Source organism: Galeopterus variegatus, unplaced genomic scaffold (assembly GCF_000696425.1).
Source record: "Galeopterus variegatus unplaced genomic scaffold, G_variegatus-3.0.2 Scaffold269, whole genome shotgun sequence".
NCBI classification, from domain to species: Eukaryota; Metazoa; Chordata; class Mammalia; order Dermoptera; family Cynocephalidae; genus Galeopterus; species Galeopterus variegatus.
In genome coordinates, this window is record NW_007726380.1 from 130,078 (window position 1) to 150,563 (window position 20,486).

General features: G+C 46.8%; 1 protein-coding gene across 2 annotated transcripts; it reads left to right on the forward strand.

Moving 5' to 3' along the window:
• Window positions 1-3,380: 3,380 nt before the first annotated feature.
• On the forward strand, window positions 3,381-20,079 carry MRPS18A (mitochondrial ribosomal protein S18A). Of its 2 annotated transcripts, XM_008566767.1 has the most exons (6): window positions 3,381-3,518; window positions 10,785-10,816; window positions 13,394-13,501; window positions 16,050-16,173; window positions 16,387-16,456; window positions 19,618-20,079. In XM_008566767.1, exons 1-6 carry the CDS (start codon window positions 3,407-3,409, stop codon window positions 19,760-19,762), a joined length of 591 nt encoding a protein of 196 aa, XP_008564989.1. In that variant the 5' UTR covers window positions 3,381-3,406; the 3' UTR covers window positions 19,763-20,079. The 2 variants fall into 2 exon arrangements, with proteins under 2 accessions (XP_008564989.1, XP_008564990.1); XM_008566768.1 differs by lacking the exon at window positions 13,394-13,501 and having other exon boundaries at window positions 3,387-3,518.
• Window positions 20,080-20,486: the final 407 nt, after the last annotated feature.

Sequence of the window (20,486 nt, forward strand, 5' to 3'; positions counted from 1 at the left end):
AAGGTCAAGGGTTCAAATCCCCATACCTGCCAGCCTCTAAAAAATAAAAAAAATAAAAAACAACTACAGGAGAATGAAAAGACAACCCACAGGCAGGGAGATGACATTTACAGTACATACTCATATACAACAACATGTAAGTATCCAGAATAAATAAAGAACTACAAATCAATAAGAAAAAGACAGGCAACCCAATATAAAATGGGCCACAGTTTGAACAGACATTTTACAAAAGACAGTTCGTAAATAGTCGATAAACATATGAAAAGTTATTTATCTTCATTAGACATTGGAAAATGTAAAATAAATACAGAATGATATCCTACTACAGGGGCTGGCCAGTTAGCTCATCTGGTTAAAGCCAGGTGCTGATAACACCAAGGTCAAGGTTTCCAATCCCCCTATTGGCCAGCTGCCAGAGAGAGAGAGAGAGAGAGATCCTACTTCATACCAACCAGAATGGCAAGATGAAAAGTACAAAAAATATCAAATATTGATAAGGATGTGGAGCAAATGAACTCTCATACACAGCTGGTACCAGAGTAAACTGGTACAATCTCTATGGAAAACTGGCAGTACCTACTAAAGCTGAGCATATGCATGCCCTACAAGCTAGCAGTTCCCCTGCTAGACATACATCCAAAAGAAATGTGTTCTTCTGTTCATCAAAGGTCATGTAAAAGAATATTCATCATAACACTATTTGTAATAGTCCCAAAAGGAAAGTATCCAAATTCTATCAATGGAAGAAAAGATTTTTTAAATTGTGGTATATTCACAGTGGAATATTATATAAAGTTCAAATGCAGGAAAAAGTAATTTATGGTGCTAAAAGTCAGAATAATGATTATCCTTGGAGTATAGTGCCTGGAAGTGGACACAGGAGGTGTTCTGGAATATTGATTATATCCTACTTGTTGTTATGGGTAGTGTGTTCCCTTTGTGAAAATTCATCAAGCTGTAAACTGATGATTTGTGTACTTTACTTATATAGGTAATGCGTTAACTAAAAGGTGTTTTTTGGAGTTTTTTTGGTGGCTGGCCAGTACGGGGATCCGAACTCTGACCTTGGTGTTATAAAAGGTGTGTGTGTTTTTTAAAGTCTAGTCTCCTAAACAAAACCTAATCTCGCAGGATTGTTTTTCATGTAGGGATTAATAGTAAGTGGATTCAGAAAAATGAGGTATTACAAAACAAATAATATGCACAGTATTATTTCATTTTGCTAAATGTAAACAATGTTTATCTCTGGATTATGGATGATATTTATTTTCTTTTTACTTTATAGTTTCGTTTTTCTACAAAGATCATGTTACCTGATGTTGTAGAAAATACACATTGTCTTTAAAAATAAAATTTGATTATGATAAATTAGGATAAGATAACGAGGAGAAGGTTGGCACCTCAATGCTTTAGCTCCACTATGTCCAAAACAAGCCTTGCATGGGGCTCTGCTACTGTCCTGGTCTCTGCTGGATCCCCATAAGTTGGGGATGGGTAAAGAAACAGGGGATGTGGTACAAATAGGGGATGTGACTCAAGGGTCATCCATACAGAAGAAAAGTGGAAGGTATAGGGAGAGTCAAATCTCTCCTGATCCTGGATGGGACACCTAGACCTACATTCCACCAAGACCCTCTGCTCCACTCCTAATCAATGCATCAGTCTCTCCCACCTTGATTGACCTTTCTTTCAAGTTTCTGCTTCACTGGATCTTCCAGAATATGGTGTTTTAAGATACCTCGATGCCACATTTTTGCTGCTCTCCCTTTCTATGGTGATGCCAATCAAGCTCCCCATGCAGCAGCTGCTCTGTATCCTCCTAGCCCACTATGGTGGCTGTCCCAACTGGATGATGGGCTCCTAGTCTCCCCCTCATTGGAAAACATGCTGAGCATTTAATGAGTCTGATTTTTCCACCTATGAATAAGAGTAGGGTAACTAGAAAATCCCTCTTCAGGTTTATTATGGAGGATGGGGAAGAATATGCTAATCAAGTGGAAAAATTAAGCTGTGAATAATTTTCCTTTTTTATGTGGCTCCAGGGGAATATCCTATATGTACTGCAAATCTAAAAGGGAAGATTGGACAGTTAAATTTTCTTTTTGGTACCATAAATTTTCTTATAAGGTAAGTACATCAAACTTGTAAAAAGAGCTCTCTCCATAACTGCCCTATTAACTAGCCTATGTTTATTTACTTACACTTTTTCTCATCTAATATTTACAATAATCCTATAAAATAGGTTCTACTCATTCATTCAAGAAGTATGTATCGCACTCTTATTATGTGTCGGGCACTGTACTAAGTGCTAGAGATATGAGAGTGAACAAAAAACAATCTTCCTGCCTTCGTGGAACTTACAATCTGGTGGGGAGGCACATATTATACAGACAAATGTAAAAGTGCAATTGTGCACTCTTATTATGTGTCGGGCACTGTACTAAGTGCTAGAGATATGAGAGTGAACAAAAAACAATCTTCCTGCCTTCGCGGAACTTACAATCTGGTGGGGAGGCACATATTATACAGACAAATGTAAAAGTGCAATTGTGCCAAGTTCTAAAATGGAGAGGTAGCTGGTGCTGAGAACCAGTAACAGGGAGGTCAAGGATGACTTCATTGTGGAAATGAAATTTGAGGTGAGCCCTGAGAAATAAGTAGGAGTTAGCCAGGTAGCTAAAGAGCAGGCAGCAGACTCAGCTTGTGCAAAGGCCCTGGGGCTGAAGAGAGGTCTAACTATACAAGAATCATAGATCAGTGTGGTGGTGTAGATCAGCAAAGAAGGAGGTATTAATTCTATTCGAGGCCTGCCTGATACTTAATACTCCAGAGCCAGAGTTCTTAACCATTTCTTTTTTTTTTTTTAAAAGATGACCGGTAAGGGGATCTTAACCCTTGACTTGGTGTTGTCAGCACCACGCTCAGCCAGTGAGCGAGCCGGCCATCCCTATATGGGATCCGAACCTGGGGCCTTGGTGTTATCAGCACCGCACTCTCCCGAGTGAGCCACCGGGCCGGCCCGTTCTTAACCATTTCAATCTCTGTTGTACAGCTAGTCCCAGTCACAGAAGCTGAAAATCCACAGCTGACTTGCAGAGAAGAGAAAGCTTTAAAGAATAGGGGTAATGTGTGTGATTTTTCCAACGAAGTCTAAGCAGTTTTGGAGATTGGGGGGACTGGCAGCCAGGAGCTAGAAGACCTCCCCTAGATCCTCGGAACGAAATGCAGGATTGACACAAAGGCCTCTCCTCTTAGCCCAAAGCGGGACAGGTGAGGGAAATGGAAGTGACAGGAGCAACGGAAAGAGAAGCCCTCAAGGAGCAAATTCCTGCCCAGCCACTGCGGCTGCGCGCGCACCGTTCCGGAAGCGGAAGTGCACCAGAGGTCAGGGTTGGTTTTCAAGATGGCGATCCTCGGTACGCTGGTGTCGCGGTGTGGACGGTTACTTCGAGGGCTCCCGGCTGGCCCAGACGCGACCAGCTGGGCTCGGCTTCCAGCTCGGGGGTTCAGGGAAGGTGAGTTCTGGGCCCCAGCGACATCCGGAGGTTAAACAGAAGAGCGGCGGAGATTGCTTCCGCCTCTTCCTGCCTTTCCTTTGCGCGATTCTGAAACGTCGGAGGTACTGGCGCCTGGGTGGGTACTTAAACATACCTTCTAGGGACTAGCCGGTTAGCTCACTTGGTTAGAGCGCGGTGCTGATAACACCAAGGTCAGGGGTTCCGATCTCTGTGCCAGCCAGCCACCAAAAAGAAAAATGCCTTGTGAGTGACCTCACGAGGCGAGGGAGGACGGGAGAGAAAGGCCTACTTACTTAGCAGGGGCACAAGAGAAACCTGTCTTGGGGTTCAGAAAAGTTGTCGGTGAAGGTCTGCTTGTTAATTCTCCCTTACGTATTCTTCGAACCTACACCTTCTTCATTAAAGGAATCCCTGGGCCATGAGGGAAAAACATCTGAATACCCCCAGATCCTCTCTTTTTTCAGTTTGTCTTCAGAAAATGCTGTGATCTGAAGGCGGCTTTTTCTTATCGGGCCGCTAGACTCTCTGAGAGTTAGAGGCCGAAGTGGAAAGGCCATGGAGCAGCTGAGGCAGAGACAAATGCTGGGTGCCGGTGCTGCTTTTTATTACTCTTAAATCTGGAAAAGCAGCCTGATCCTAGCATCAGCTGAGAGCTTACTGAAGGCCAAGTGCTGTGCTACAAGCTCTGAAGGAGCTCTGGAGAAAGAGAAAACACAGCCTTTTTCCTGAGAAGCTTAGGTTCTAATGAGATGGTATGTATACACTCCATTAAATGCAAGTTAGTCATTTACATGATGAAGTACAGGGAGATTCGGTACTTCAACAAACCCAGTTGGAAGTTTTCATAAAAGGGGTGTGTCTCAAACAGGCTTATAAAAGGATGGAATCTGGCAGAGAGTGAAAAGGTCTTTCAGAACATAGATTTCCTTCGTGTAATGCTGGAAGTAAGAAAGGATAAGTGATATGCAAAAGAAGTGATGTGGTTTTTTTAAGGTTCTGGCATACTGTTGGCCAGCCAGGATATCCTTTAACTAAAGCTGAGAAGAATCCAGTAGAAAATAGTGAGCATTGTTGATCAGAGGGCGCAGAAGAGCCTAATGAAGGGGCCATTGGATTTGTCTTAGAGGTCTCTCTTTTTTTTTCTTAGCTTTCAAACAGCAATTTCAGTGGAGTAGTAGACAAGAAACCCATTTTGGAGAAATCAAAGAGATAGTTGATTTAAAAAAGGAAATAACAGGGCCGGCCCAGTGGCGCACTGCTACAGTGCGCCGCTTGGGAGCGCGGTGGCGCTCCTGCCGAGAGTTCAGATCCCACATACAGACCGGCCGCTCACTGGCTGAGTGAGGTGCGGGTGCAACACCGAGGGTTGCGATCCCGTTGCCGGTCCCGGTCCGGTCCGGGCGCGACACTGAGGGTTGCGATCCGTTGTTGGTCACAAAAAAAGACAAAAAGGAAAAAAAAAAAAAAGGAAATAACAGATATATTTGAAGAAGTTAGCTATAAAGGGAAGATGGAATGTTTGCTAGAAAAAAACAAATCTATAACATATATTTGAAGAAGTTAGCTATAAAGGGAAGATGGAATGTTTGCTAGAAAAAAACAAATCTGGGGCTGGCAGGTTGCTCACTTGAGTGAAGTGATGCTGATAACACCAAGTTCAAGGGTTCGGATCCTGCTACAGGCCAGCAGCCAAAAAAAAATAAAGGAAAAAGTCCAGTTACTGCCTGGTTGACATTAGATAGACTAATCCATTAATAAAGAAATCATGCTGATGATAGAAAGGATTGGATAAGTTGTTTTATCTATTCCTGTACTACAAAATAGTCATATGCCCATAATATTTTTGAGGGTGTCTACTAAGTGTCAAACACTAATTGCTGCAACTTGCATATCCTTTATGAAATTCAAAGTTGAAACAGTTCTCCACTATGTTCCCAGAAGAAAGGCAAAAGGAATAGTTTGTTTTTTAACAACAGGAATATTTGAGATTAGACATAAAGAATTTTTTCAGTTGGAGAGTTTGTGAAATGACAGGCTATGTGATCAAGTGGGTCTCTGAAGTCCTCTTCTCCATAAATACTTAGATTGGTGTATTAGTCCATTTCTGTCGCTTATAACAAAATACAAAGAACTGGGTAGTTTGTAAGAAAATGACATTTATTGGTTGCAGTTTCAGAGGCTGGGAAATCCAAAGTCCCGGGATGACATCTGATGAGGGTCTTCTTTGGTGGTGGCTTTACAGCAATGCAGGGGTCTAACATGGCAGAAAATGGTGGAGCAGAGAGAGAGAGAGAGAGACCCTTATGCACTCTATTTTTTTTTTCCTTTTTGTCTTTTTTCGTGACCGGCAACGGATCGCAACCCTCAGTGTCACGCCTGTACCAGACCGGGACCGGCAACGGGATCGCAACCCTCGGTGTTGCGCCCGCATCTCACTCAGCCAGTGAGCGGCCGGTCTGTACGTGGGATCTGAACCCTCGGCGGGAGCGCCACCGCACTCCCAAGCGGCGCACTGTAGCAGTGCGCCACCGGGCCGGCCCTGCACTCTATTTTTAAAGCCATCAGAACCACCAAAGAAGACCCTCAGCAGATGTGTTCCTTGGACTTTGGTTTTCCCAGCCTTCAAAACTGTAAGCAATAAATTTTGTTTTTTTACAAACTACCCAGTTCTGTGTATTTTGTTATAGCAGAAATGGACTAAGACAGAAAATTGATACCAGAGAAGTGGGGTGTTGCTTATAACAAATACTTGAAAATGTTGAGTGGCTTTGGAACTGGGTGTTGAGAAAAGGCTGGAAGAATTTGAAGAAGCAGGCTAGAAAAAGCCTAGCTGCTGGTGGGAGTTTAGAAAACAAGAAAACCAGAGAAAGTTTGGAACTTCTTAAATACTGACTAAATAGTGGTAAGCAGAATGCTGATAGAAATATGGACAGTAAAGGCCATTCTGAGAAGATCTCGGATGTAAATGAGAAGGGACTTACTGGAATCTGGGACAAAGATCACCTTTGCTATGAACTGGCAAGGAACTTGGCTGCATTCTGTTCATGCCTAAAAGTTTTATGGAATGTGGAACTTAAAGGTGCTGACCCAGGGTATTTGGCAGAAAACATTTCTAAGCAGCAAAACATTCAGGAAGCTGCATGGCTACTTGCAACAGCTTATGCTGAGTTTTGTCAGAAAAGGAATGACATAAAGCTAGAACGTATAATTGAAAGGGAAGCAGAGCATAAAGATTTGGAAGATTTGTAGCCTGGCCATGTGGTAGAGAAACAGAGAGCATTTTCAAGAGAAAAATGCAGTGCTGCTAATAAGATTAGTACAAAAGAAAGGGATTATCGACAGAAGGGGGGAAAGGCCCTGAAGGCATTGCAGAATCCTCTGGGGCCAACCCTTCCATTACAGGCTGGAGTCCTAGGGAGACAGAATGGTCTTGGGGAACAGGCCTGTGGTGCCTTCCACAGCCTCACTGTCTACAACCACCTCGGAAAGCTGCTTCCAAGCACCAGCACCCCAGCTGCTTTGGCTGCTCCTGCTGTGGCTAAATTGGCCCTGGGTGGAACTGGACCCGCAGCTTTGGAAGATACAAGCAGGAAGCCTTGGCAGCATCCACATGGTGTTAAGTTTGCAGGCTAGCAGAATGCCAGAGCTGTGAAGGCTTGGGAGCCTCCACCTGGATTTCAAAGGATGTATAGAAAAGCCTGGGGGCCCAGGAAGAGAACAAAAAATGGAGAAAAAAGATGAATTTCTCTCTATCTGCTGGAGCTGGGATACACTCTTCTCTCCTGTCCATGGACATCAGAGCTCAAGACTCTTCAGCTTTTGGGTTCCAGGATTTACATCAAGGACACCATCGGCTTCCCTGGTTTTGAGGCCTTCAGACTTGGAACAAACCACATTACCAGCATCCAGTTTGCAGATGGCCTATCGTGGGACTTCTCTTCATGATTGCTTGAGTAATTCCCCTAATAAATCTCCTCTCATATATTTATAACATATCCTATTAATTCTGTCTCTCTGGAGAACCATGACTAATACAGTTGCTAAAGAAGACATCAAGGGCCGGCCTGGTGGCACACTGGAGAGTGCGCCGCTTGGGAGTGCGGCGGCGCTCCCGCACTCTAACCAACTGAGCTAACCGGACAGCCCATGGACTTTATTATAGTGAAGTTCCCATACTTGGTTCGGTTCCCTTTCCTCCTGTAGAGGGCAAAGACATTGACATCCTTTTCTATTGTAACCTCCACAGTAGGTAGAGTGAGGCTTTGTATTCCACAGGTGCTCAGCAAATGTGTTGCTTCATTTTGGACAAGATTATTTGATGTGTATAAGTGCCTGTCTAGAAAAATTTTAGCTTTTAGTTCTAGTTTAGAAAACTGCTTCATCTCTTTCTTTAGTATACTTGATACTGTCATATCTCAGAACACGAGGGTGATTCCATCTTTTTCTAAACAATTTTCTGTTAGTACCTTAATCTCTTAGTCCAGCTTTTCTTAGCCACCCCCATTTCTCTTGAATGGAGAGGAAGCCAAGGACAAAATGGATCTCAGGTTTTGTTTGGTTTTAACATGTTTTTGTATGCACACTGAAAAGCAATACTATTGATTCCTATCTCCTCTTCCTAGAGGCTTAAAATCTACTAAGGGCCTCTCCAGGTTCCAGCTGGGCCTTCTCCCCCTGTACCAAGAGACTACCCTGATCATTCTCAGTCTCCTGTGAGTTCTCAGGTCATTCCTTCTGGTTTGACAAATTGCATCTATTAGATAAGCATCTGCCTTATTGTTTTACCCACTGGCCTCTAGTAAGATGATTCACTGGCTCAGGGTTGCTGTGTGGAGATCCTGTGAACACTGGAGCTTGCCATGGGCTTTGATCTCTCTTCCAGGGGCCCATGGGATGACTTCAGGGTTTGGTTCTTTGCCGGGAGTGATGTGTTTTCTTAGACTTGTTTACCTCATGGTTAGGACCCAAGTGCCTCCACCAAGAAGGGAACCACATGATTATCCTCTTTGTGTTTCAGGGCATTGTTCTTATGCTGACTCCAGTAGTACCAGAATGTGTCTCTCCTTTTGTTTCCCATAAGGAATCTCAGAAACTCCCTTCCCCCCACACACACACCTGTTGTTGCTCAGATTTGGTTGCCTTCAGACCCTCTCTCAACTTGGTTTTTGAATATTTGCACAGTTTCTGGGGTGCCTGGAACCCCTACTGGGCTGGGGAGGTGCCCTCTTCCCTTCTGCCCTGTTTGTAGGTTGTGCCTGCAGATTGACACATTGCAGTGACCTTCCCTCTGCAGCTGTGCTGGCTTCCAGACTGAGAACCAGGTTGAGTGTCACCCACATCCTGTTCTTGGATTGGTCTCTGTTCTATACAAGTAGGTCCATGTGTGGGGTGATGCATTTTCTTTTACATGGAGAAACCCAGTTTGTCTTTGAATTGATTAGTGACTACAGTGTTCTCTGGAGAAAGCCTCAGGGCTTTTCGTCCATAATTACTCGTTTGTACGTCTGGAGTTGGACATTGAGGGGCTGTCAGGTCAGTCATTTTGGAGTAATGAGTCTTTTATGAATGGCTTGCCCAGAAAACAAATGGGGAACAATTCCAGGCAGTCTGTGTCCAATTAGGTGTTGGTCACAGAGCTCAGTGATCACAGATGCTGCCATGGGCCTCGGTTAGATTACAATTGCCTTTTTTCCTTACATTCCCTTCTCCTTTTATTGCAAAAGCAATACATGTTTGTTTTAGAAACTTTAGAAAATACAAATAAGCAAAAAGAAGAAACTAAAAACATCTACTGCCACCCCTGAGAGATAACCAGTATTACTGCTTAGATATATAGCTTTCAAGGGTGTGAGCCTCCTGAAATCCATGTCTAATTGTATGTATACTTACGGACATTTTCGTGGGGAGAGGTCCGTAGCTTTCATTGGATCCTCAAAGTTGAAAACCTTAGGCTCTTTGTAGTCTGGACTACTTCTTGCCTTGGCCAGAGCTGAGTAAAACTACACTGAGATAGCCAAGCTGCTGTTAAAATATGGTTTTAGTATTTTGAAATACAGTTTGCAGCCTAGCTATGTGGGCCCATGTTTTCTATTACAGTAGTTAGCTGTCAGAGGGGGACCATGACAACTATATTTCTCCCTAAAAATAATAGCTAGCATTTATTGAGCATTTGCTGTGTACCAGTCTTTTGCTAACAGCTGTGGCTTCTCTTTCTAAAGAAACTGGGAGAGCAAGGGCAAATCCCCAAGAACTATTTGATCAGATTTTCCAAATGCAGACTATTAGTTTGGTTCTTCCTTTGATTATCATTGGAGTTGTCATTCTGCATCCTGGTTAAGTAAGATTGGAAATGCACATAGCTTGACAGATGTGTGAGACTGATTGTCTTGCCCTCATGTTCTCTTCTTACTACAAGAGCTGAGGAAGTCCCTCTCAGTTTGGAGTAGTAGTACCCTCCTTGAAATTCTGCCTGGACCCAGTATCCTTATTCTCACTTCTTCCGTCACCCCTCTCCAGCATAGATAACAATGCAGCCCTGCAAGGGGAGGAATGGAGAGGAGAGAAGAGGATTTAAGTCACACAGCTGTCTTCGTACAGACTTACTTTTTTTTTTTTTTTTTTTTTTTTTTTTTTTTGCGGCTGGCTGATACAGGGATCCAAACCCTTGACCTTGGTGTTATGACACCACCCTCTAACCAGCTGAGCTAACCGTCCAGCCCTTTTTACAGGTTTAACATGAGACTCTCAGGAGGAGTGAACTTGTCTCATTGCTTATCCACCATGGGGCCATGCAAACAGTGTTAGTTCACTGCTATACCTTAGATTGTAAACTCTTCAAAATCAGAAACCATTTTTGTCTGATTCTCTTTATGAAGGGGCACATGCAGGGGGTACTGTTGAAGGTCTTTTAGATGCCACTGCCCCACTAACTCTTAGGTCATTATTGCTAGCTGCGGTAGGGCAGGATCTTCCTTTGGAGGAAACCAAGGCGAATCTCAGCTTAGAAAGGCAAAAACAACGTGGAGACTTAATCCCAGAGAGATTATACTACCTGGGCATCCTGGGCTGTCCCCACCCAGCCTCAAGGGCATAGAGCCTTGGCACTTGGGGGTGAACTCTGCACATTTTCTGTTCCAGGTGGGGACCGTGGGAGAATGCAGACTGAAGGCTCCTTTTTCTGCATGTGTAGAATTTGAGCTATTATTTGAAACTCTCTGTTCCTTATTAAATGGCTGACCTAATTTTTCCCCTTTCTCTCTATAGTGGTGGAGATCCAAGAAGGGAAGACAACTATAGTGAGTATCATCAAGTTGGCCACTTACAGTCTCTTTAATGCTTGGAGCTGCCTGGCCACTCCTCTGAGGGAGGGAGGGAGGCCGAAACTGGACTCCTGGCTCCAGGATCAGCTCCCTTGATGACCACAAACCGCACAGTCTACTATTTTTCAAGCTGTGTGCTATAGTGTGGTTAATCAGGAACCATCACTGTGCCTGGGCTGAGGTATCTATTATTTGATTAAAGTGGCCTTTTGTTTGACAAGGTCTTAGAGGCCTTTGCTGATATGTTCTTTGGCGGGTGATACATCAGTTTCCCAAAGGGGAAACTAAGGCAGAGTTGCAGGTCTAGAGTAAGAGTAAAGTGACCCAGGTCCAGCAATGTAGACATCAGTTCCTTTCTTTTCTGTGTGGAATGACTAAGCTGCTCTTTAAGTGGTGCATTTAAAAGGTGACATTCTCTGGGCCCGGGCCTCACTAGCTGGCGCCCTGGCTTGTCTGTTGGTAGGAAAGCTGGAACAATTCTTTATCCACCCACTCCCCCCTTTCCCTCATTGGGCTCATCTCACCTCCCTTCCTTGGGGAGTCATGGGGCCTAGATTATCCCATAATCCTTAAAAGACAACGTTTTCACATGGCCTTCCATGCCTCCAAGAAATCCTCAGCCACTCTACAGAGCTCCCAGAAGCCTCTGTAACTTCCATGTCAACAGGCGTTTAACCCTTCTGGCAGCCAGCCAAGCTCAGTCCTCAAGGCAGTCTTATCCCCAGGACAAGACCATTGTGTCTTCCCCCAGAATACTTCCTCAGCCTTTCCACTGCTTAGCTCCAAAACAGTTCTGTCTTTTTAGGGCACCCCCATCCCCTTAGGGTACCTTTTTTGGTTCCCTGATTCAAAGCCACAACAAGCATTCACCCTATAAACTCCATGTTGGAGGAGAGAAATACATTTGACTTTTGAGTGTAAAGACTTTTTCATGTGGGGCATGAATCCGCTATTTGTAGAATGAACATGGAGACGTTGTGGCCCTGTGAGAGCTCTCCAGGGAGGAAAGAGCCCATCCATGCCTGGAGAGGTGCTGTTGTGGCTGATTTGGGGCATTACTCTCTCCTCTATGAAATAAGATCAGATGCCTACCTCACTGGGTTGTCGGGGTTAAATGAAATGATATATGTGAACCATTCTTAGCACAGAGCCAGGTTTATAATGAGGAGACAGTAAATGTTAGCTCTCTCCCTCCAGCCTACTATGACACCCCTGCCCCCAGAAGGCATACCGTGTACCTGGAAATTTTCTCTAACCCACAACTTCTGTTTCTGGCGTGGTTGTGGTTGCTATGGCAGAAAGATGGGTAGCAATGCCCTGCACAGCCAAGCAGTACTTGCAGCCACCTTTCCCTTTTGCCAGTTCTCCCCCAGGAGACAGTGTTGCTTCCCTCCCAAAGCCTCTCAGACCTGTCCCAGCCTCACTCTCATAATCCACAACCCCAGTCAACAAGGCTCTCAACTCCTCTGTTGCAGATGGAGTTGATTCCCATATCATTGGGTGGTTGTGCTTAGTAATTACAAGGCTGTGTCACAGGATACAGTGGTGGGGAGGTCATTTCACACGTGGCCTCAGCAGGTTTGCAAGGCTCTCAACTCCTCTGTTGCAGATGGAGTTGATTCCCATATCATTGGGTGGTTGTGCTTAGTAATTCCAAGGCTGTGTCACAGGATACAGTGGTGGGGAGGTCATTTCACACGTGGCCTCAGCAGGTTTGAAAGGTGCCATCCAAATGATAAAGTAAGGAGCAGGACATGGGGGTGTATCCCCCAACCTGTGTGTTTTTGTTTTTGTTTTTTAAAGAAGCAGGAGTGCATACAGATATCTGCTTGTATAGGCATGGCCTGGGGTTTCTCAGCCTTGGCACTTTGGCATTTGGGGCTGGATAATTCTTTGTTGTGGGTGCTGTCCTGCACAGTGTAGAATATTTAGCAGCACCCCTGGTAGATGCCATTAGCACCCGCTCTCCAGTTGTGACAATCCAAAATGTCTCCAGACATTGCCAAGTGTCCCCTGGGGAGGAAAATCACCTCTGGTTGAGAACCACTGGCTTAGGCTTAGATCTCTAAGATAAAGCTAGAAAATGCAATTTCCTCTGAGGAGAAGATGTGGAGATGAGAGGGAAACTTCCTTTAAACTCTACATACCTGTGCCATTCAAAACTTTTCACCATGTGCATGTATTACTTTTTCCCAAAGGGGGAAAAAAGAAAGCATAAATTCTGGTGTTTTTGTGTTTTTTTGATGAAAGATAGGTAGGATTCAGCTGTTAAACAGCAAACCCCTCCCTCCCTCTTGCCACCAGTATAAATTTCAAATCATTTCCATTACCCCTGTGGGCCACCAAGCTACATCCTTGGCCACCTCAAGGCCCATTATACAGCAGTTGCAGAACAAACCCACAATTCAGGAAGAGAGACCTATTAGCTACTCCCACATGACCCCTAGAGATAAACTTTTCACCAGCACTCCCATCATTTTGGGGTTTGCTCAGAGATAAGCAGCTCCATGCTGGCTCTGCCCCTCAAACTGGCTCTCTTTCTCTGCCTCCTAGATCAAAGGCCATATCACAGAGACTCCCAAGGAGAGTCCAAATCCCCCTAACCCCTCTGGACAGTGCCCCATCTGCCGTTGGAACCTGAAGCACAGGTATAACTATGAGGTGAGTCCGCATGTCTGAGTTAGGATTCCTCAGTTAACTTGAGCAGCGTCCTCCCCCAGTAGCTGCTGCTGCATATCATGGAATCACCAAAGACAACAGCATTTTGTCCAGTGGCTCTCATCCCTGGCTACCCATTAGAATCTCTTGGCAAGCTTTAAAAAACAGTGATGCCCAGGCTTCACCCCAGACCAGCTGAATCAGTCCTGGGGAGGGGCCTGAGCATTTTTCAAAGCTCTCCTGTGATTCTGATGTGCAGCCCAGGTTGAGAGCCAATGATTGAGTTCGTGATCTGGTTACGCTTCAGACCCCCAGGGGTCTGAACCCCACCTGGCAGAGGTTATGTTCTCTGAGGTTGAAATCATAAGCTGGGTTTGGCTTTCCTCCTTTTGCAGTGAGGGTGTATTTTAAGAGGTTCTTGGTTCTCACTGTGATCTGGGAACACATTACTGTCTTTGTAGCTCCAATACAGAGCTACAAAGATACCTGTTTGCTCTAGCTCTTCTAGAGCAGTTGTTTCCAGGGAAAGAAGATATGAATGAATCATAACAATAGGTTAACATATTGAGTGCATATGCTGTGTCAGGCACTATTGTAAGCACTGACATTTTTTATTTCACTTTATTTTCACAATGACCCTGTGAAGTAGGTATTTGTTTCATCCTCGTTTTACAGATGAGGTTATTTGAGGCACGGAGAAGTTAATGAACATGCCTCGGATCACCCAGCTAGTATCAGAGCTGGGATACAAACTCCAGGGCTATAAAGCCCAGGCAGAGCCCCTATTTCTAACTACTGCTCTATACATCCTCTCTAGAGATGAGGAAGGCCCAGGGGTGAGGACACAGCCCTGGAGAAATCCATACTTGTTCTTCAGAGCTCTCAGTGGTGATATTAGCACCCTATTTTTGGGTTTCAGGTGATTCAGGCTTGGGGCCAGTTTGACCTGCAAGTTGTCCCTGTGCCCCTTTGTGGAATGGGATGACTAAGGTTAGAGATCCTGGTCAGGTGATAAGAGCAGGAGAGGCCACATGCCCATGGGATCTGAACAGAATGACCCAACTAATCTCCTGGGCTGGGAGCCTTGGCTTCAGGCCACCCGGGGGTGGGGGGAAGGGGTGTCTTCCGCCCTGCCCCAGTGCCCTTCCGCTGATGGCTGCTTGGAGTAAGAGAAAGTGCAGGCAAAGGGGTAGTGTTCAGAGCTGCCTGCAACCTGGAAATTAGTGGGGTTGTGGGCATACTTGGAATCCCATCTGCTCATAGGAAAGTGAACCCCACACCTGCCCAGCCACCATGTGGCACTCTTCCTACCAGCCATTTCCAAGACATGTACTTGGCTCTGTTTATCCAGCAGAAGAAATCTAATCCCCTCCGAGGTAAAGGCTAATGTTGTTTTTCCTTTTACCCCTTTCTACTCAGAGCACCCTTAGCCTGAGCTGCACAAAGCTGTCAGCTTGCTTGGCAGCCTACAGTGGGGGCCTGGGGCCATGAGCCCAGTTTATTAGTCCTGGATTAATCCAATCCAAGTTCTTTTCATCACATTCTGAAGAGTACAGGGGTGGGAATCGAGGGTCTGGGTCCCTCAGGAACTGTCCAGTGATTAAAATAAATCTGTGGTTATACAGTGAGGCGCCTGCCAGGGCAGCAAGTTGGTTAGTAGAACATGACTGCTAAGACTGACATGTCAGGCCCAAGGCAGAGGTTAGTTTTATTTAACCCCTTCAGCCATTCTGTGAGAGTTGGGGAAGGGGGAGGTAGTCACTTGTCTCAGTTCTGGCTCTGTTTATCCTTGTTTCTTTGACCTGCCCCAAGTAGCCGTGTCCAGCATTTGATGGTCCAGAGGAAGCCCAAGAATTTATTTGCATCTGGTCACAGGGGCTTAGATGATAGGGGATTAAACTTCCCAACCTTGGTCCTGTCCTCCTCAACTTATAGGCATGCCTAGCACTTCAGAGGGGACAGCAGAAGGTGGAGGGCTGCCTGCGTGTACTCTGGCCCGTGGCATGTAGGGTTTGGGGGCTAAAACAGTACAGGTTTTCCCTTTTATGTGGAAATACTAGGGTACTTCAAAAAGTTCATGGAAAAATAGAATTAAAAGGTAATACAAATCTTTCCATGAACTTTTTGAAGTACCCTTGTATATTGCATGTCCCCTACCCCACCCAAGGAGAATAACTCAACAGACATTTTGTCACCAAGAAAGGTATTTCAAGTACCTTTCATAAAAGATTATTAACACTTCTTGAAGAATTTCTATTCTCCAGTCTATCAAAGATTATCTAATGGAGGAACGAACGGGAGCTCTTGGGATTGGTAATGGGGCACAGATAGTCTTACTAAATTGGTATTAATCTTTGTTAGAGTGAAGGTGGCAGTCCAGTGTGCAAAGCTCTGTGTAGGGGAAGCAGTCTCAAGTAGGTTCCCAAGAGAGACATCGACCTCTTAGAGTGCAGGGATCCTGCAGCCTCCCCTGTAGACCATGTGGCCCTGGCTCCCCAGCATCAAAAGCAAGCCCAGCTGACCCACATCTCCTCTTTCTGGTTTTCACTAGGATGTTCTGCTGCTCAGTCAGTTCATCCGGCCTCATGGAGGCATGCTACCCCGAAGGATCACAGGCCTATGCCAGGAAGAGCACCGTAAGATTGAAGAGTGTGTGAAGATGGCTCACCGAGCAGGTAAAGGCCCCCCAGGGCTAAGAGGAGCAGAGGGCTTCAGGGACCTTCTCTCTCCACCCAGCTACCCCATGTTCCAGCCCCCCCTGAAGGAGAAGTAGAGATCCCGAGTGTTAATATACTCACCCCCACAATGCCAGCCTCCCCGCTCCCTGGGGCTTCCCCCCTGAAGAGCTGCAGAGACCATCACCCTTATATGTTCTTCCCTCCATTCAGGTTTGTTCCCAAATCACAGGCCTCAGCTTCCTGAAGGATTTGTTCCGAAGAGCAAACCCCAGCTCAACCGGTAAGCAAACCTGGGTGTCAACAACCTGAGCAAACCTGGGTGTCAACAACCTGAGCATTCTGTGGGCCCTCCTCTCACTCTCTCACTGGATTCCACTGGGGAAGCCATTTGCTGGCACTCATCCCACAGCTCAGGAAAGCCAGAGTGCACCTCGGCTGTCTGTTCCATTGCCTTCGGGCTTGAGCACCTCACTCCCATAAGTCCCACAACTGCTGCAGTCTGTTCTGCTTCTGTCAGCTCCCTTACTGGCTTCAGCCTCTTTCCTCTTCTCTCCCCTGTAGGGCACTTAGCACTGGGGCAAGGAGGTAAGAAAGCCTGCTGATTGGGCATTAGAATGTGCTAATCCACTGTTTATGACATCACACTGGGTTGCTATGGGGATGTCAGAGCACTTCTGCAAACTTTCATTATCCCAGGTTTCTCCAGCACTGGGGTTATTAGAGGGCAGAATGAGGCCTCAGAAATGGGAGGGCTTTTTGGGGTAGGGCCACTGTATACAGCTGTGCAAGTCGTGCACTGCACAACTTCAAGGCAGCATCCATGTAGATGAGATCACAAATAGTGCTCCCTAGAGTCGTGCAGTTAACGGCCTACATAGCTGCATGTGGTGGCCTCGGAGGTCCTGAAGTTTTATAGAGGAGAAGAGGAAGGCACTCAGACCCTTGAATCAATCAGTCTGCCCTCCAGCGTAAGCAGGGTGGTCCTCTCTAGGGTGGGAACAGATTCTTGTCTAACATGCAAGCAGCTGTCCTACTGCAAGTTCCTCTTCCTCATCTCTGACATCCCACACTCACACACTCTTAGATCTATGATATCCCGTTGTTGAGAGTAGGGCCTCTCTAGGGTGGGAACAGATTCTTGTCTAACATGCAAGCAGCTGTCCTACTGCAAGTTCCTCTTCCTTATCTCTGACATCCCACACTCACACACTCTTAGATCTATGATATCCCGTTGTTGAGAGTAGGGCCAGGTTTATAAAATTGATTTGGGGGTTTCTTTTTGTTCTCCCCTACCAATGGCCCCTCCCTCCTTCAGCCTGTCCAGCTGCCACCGGTGGTTCCCAGACTGGAGTGAGAAAGATGGAATGGCTCTCTGTAGGGGACCAAAGATGTTTGAAGCAAAGCAAGACACCCTGGCCCCCAGCAAACCTCCTAAGCTGATCCCCAACAGAACCCAGCATGGGGGAAGGGAGGCTGAATTGCTGGGCTGAGGGTGCAGGATAAGGAAGGCAGGGTTGCTTCCTGGTGCCTTGCTTCACCTATCCCTGGAGGCTGGGCCAGAGCTGAGCCTTCACCAGTGCCTTGCCAGCACCCTGGCCCTGTGCCCATCTCCACCTACACCTCCCACATGGCTGGCTAGGCCATCTGCCAGCAGCCTTGGGGAGGCAGACATGTTAACTTCTTCCTATGTCTCCCAGCTGTGCATTAGACCATTTGGGGGTTGAGCCCACCCCACTCTGACTTTTTAAGAGACAGCAGCAGACCTGAGGACCCAATCCATTCTACCCTCAGGACTTTGAAGCTAGGCCAGTCTCCCTCTCATACATCCAGTGTCCTTTAACATGACACAGGATTGATGATGTGTGGGCTCTTGGGTTGCAAAAGGCTGCACTGGGCGGGAAGGGAAGTCCTGGCTACAAAGGAAATTGATTCCCTTGCAAGGGACTCTGTGATTCCATTCAGAGGTTTTTGAGCTGCCATACATTGGCCCAAACTCTGCTGGGGCCCAGCGGAGCCATGCTTCAATCTCCTGCTGCGTCCCTTCTCCCCTCACCCCTTCAGGAGTGGTAGGAAGGGGCTGATTTAGGAAAGAGCCTTGGTTCTTCCTAGAGCTGGGGTGTTGCCGGAGAGCTGACCGGAGGCCTCCCAGTCTACTCTCTGCCAGCTGGCTGCTCCATGTGGCATAGGCACCAGTTCCAAGGCTAGCTGAAACCCAGCTTCCTTCATATCTCTCCAGGGCATGGGGGTAAGAACAGTGTTAGGGCAGTAGTTCTGGCGAACCTGATCAGCCTTGGGATCTTCTGGAGTCCTTAAATCCCAGTGAGCACTCCTTTTGGGGAATCTCTTATGAGAATACTCCCATACCCCATCTCTTCCCCCACATACCCCTCTGAAGACTGGGAGAGGCCAGCAAAAGGGCCAGCAGGTGTTCTCCTCCCTTTACCTTACTCTGCCGTTGCCCCAGCACCACTGACTAGAAAAAGCAGTCCCAGGGGCCAGCCCCCTATACAGTCATCACCCTGACAGGAGCATCGCCATCTCTAGTGGACACTGGAGGCCCTCTGCTTGGGGCTGACAGCCGAAGACCAAGATCCAGGGGAGCACAGTTGAAACGCATAGCTCAGCAATCATTTTTTCACTTTTTTTAATCTAAAAATTTCAGCCAAGGTTACTTGTTTTTTTAAACTAAAAAGCTTCTCATTTCAGGGTCTCTAGAGGCGGCTGGGTTGAGCCCCAACCTAGAGTGGAGGCAGGGGAAGATTTCTGGCCTTTACATGGCTGAGTTTTCGGAACGAAGGTTGAACCTTTCTGGACAGGATCCAAGTTTCATTGTGGACACATGAAACCCCAAGCCTAGCTGACATGAGCCACTTTTCCAGGAACTATCAGGGCCCTGGCCATCCCCAGAGGAGGCCAAAGGACCATGGGCAGCAGTCATCTTTCTCCACCCCCTCCTACTTCCCAGGAACCTTCCTGGGCGAGGGCCACACCCACGGGTTCTCACCCATTGGCTTCCATTATAGGTTGCGTGAGGGGCAGGGGTCTTCCACTAATGGTGCCCTGGGGAGTTCCCTGAAGGTTGGGGTGGCAGAGTGAGCCAAGTGGGGAAGAGTGAAGGGTTCCTCCAGGCCCATACGTCAGCAACAATCCTTCTCCCCGGCAAACACAAACATTGACAACTCATAAAGATCAAGGGAGCTCATGGCCCTGGGCTGGCTGACCCTGGCCACACACACTTGCAGCAGCAGGAGCCCAGCCCATCTGTTTACAGGACACTAAGCAGTTACTCCCAGGAAAATTCCCTGCCCTTCAAAAAAGGAAAACTGGTAAAAGGGTTTGCTTGGCCAGCCGTGGCTTGACCCAAGGTGGCAGTACCCCACTCTCCCAGTTCCAGCAGGGTGCCCCAGCCTGCATACCCACCTCTTTGTCCTCCCTCCACAGGTACCTGACCCGCTGGTCTACCCACTCTGTCAAGCCCATCTACAACAAAGGCCCCTGCTGGAACAAGGTTCGCATGGCTGTGGGGTCACCTCTCCTGAAGGACAATGTCTCCTATTCAAGAATGCCTTTGAAGCTGTACCATTGAGATCAGGGCTTTCTGAGGACCTGGCCAGAGCTCCTTCTGCACCTCCACTGTGGCCAGCCGTGAGCCCTCAGCCAAAACTGTACTCCTGCCCCATCCCTCCATGATGGCCTGGCCCTTCCAACATGAATGGCACAAGGGACAGTGAGACTAACTTCAGTATCGTTGGCCTACCCAGTAGCAGTGCTGAGAGTTAGGGGCAGGCAGGGCAATAGGGTCCCTTGGCAGCTGCTGTGGTCTCATGACCCTTGGGCTATGTTCAGTGCTGGGAGACAGGAGTTTTGCCTGAAGGAATGTCATAAACCAAACTCATAGGTTTACCCACTGGGTGTGTGCTCACTGCTTGGGAAATGTGCACTGCCTAGGCTGCTGAGTCATTGATCTCTTGTGATGGGCCACGTGAATGCAACTGGAGGGGGGTTCATGGGCCAAATAGGTTCCCATCTTTATTGACAGCTGTTAGCTCTTTAGTCTGGGGTGCTGCAAGGAAGGAGTGAATTGGGTTACCTGGCCCACGTACAGCTCTCATCTGAGTCCAAGAAGCTGCCTTCCCCAAAGGGCCTCTAGTTGTCACCTGCTTTCACAGCCATTTATATCTGTCCTTATCTAGCATCTCTTTTGTTAGCACATTCCAACCCTCTGTCACTTGCCTTAGGATGGGTTTCCTGGTTCAAGGGGCCTTTCAGAGCCTGGATACCAGATGGAGGTGGAGATGAAGGGAAGCAGG

Coding starts and splice junctions, on each gene's coding strand:
- MRPS18A (XM_008566767.1), top strand. CDS start 3,407: ATGGCGATCCTCGGTACGCTGGTGTCGCGGTGTGGACGGTTACTTCGA. Junction 10,817..13,393: donor AAGAAGGGAAGACAACTATA/GTGAGTATCATC, acceptor TCTGCCTCCTAG/ATCAAAGGCCATATCACAGA. Junction 16,174..16,386: donor GAAGATGGCTCACCGAGCAG/GTAAAGGCCCCC, acceptor CCCTCCATTCAG/GTTTGTTCCCAAATCACAGG.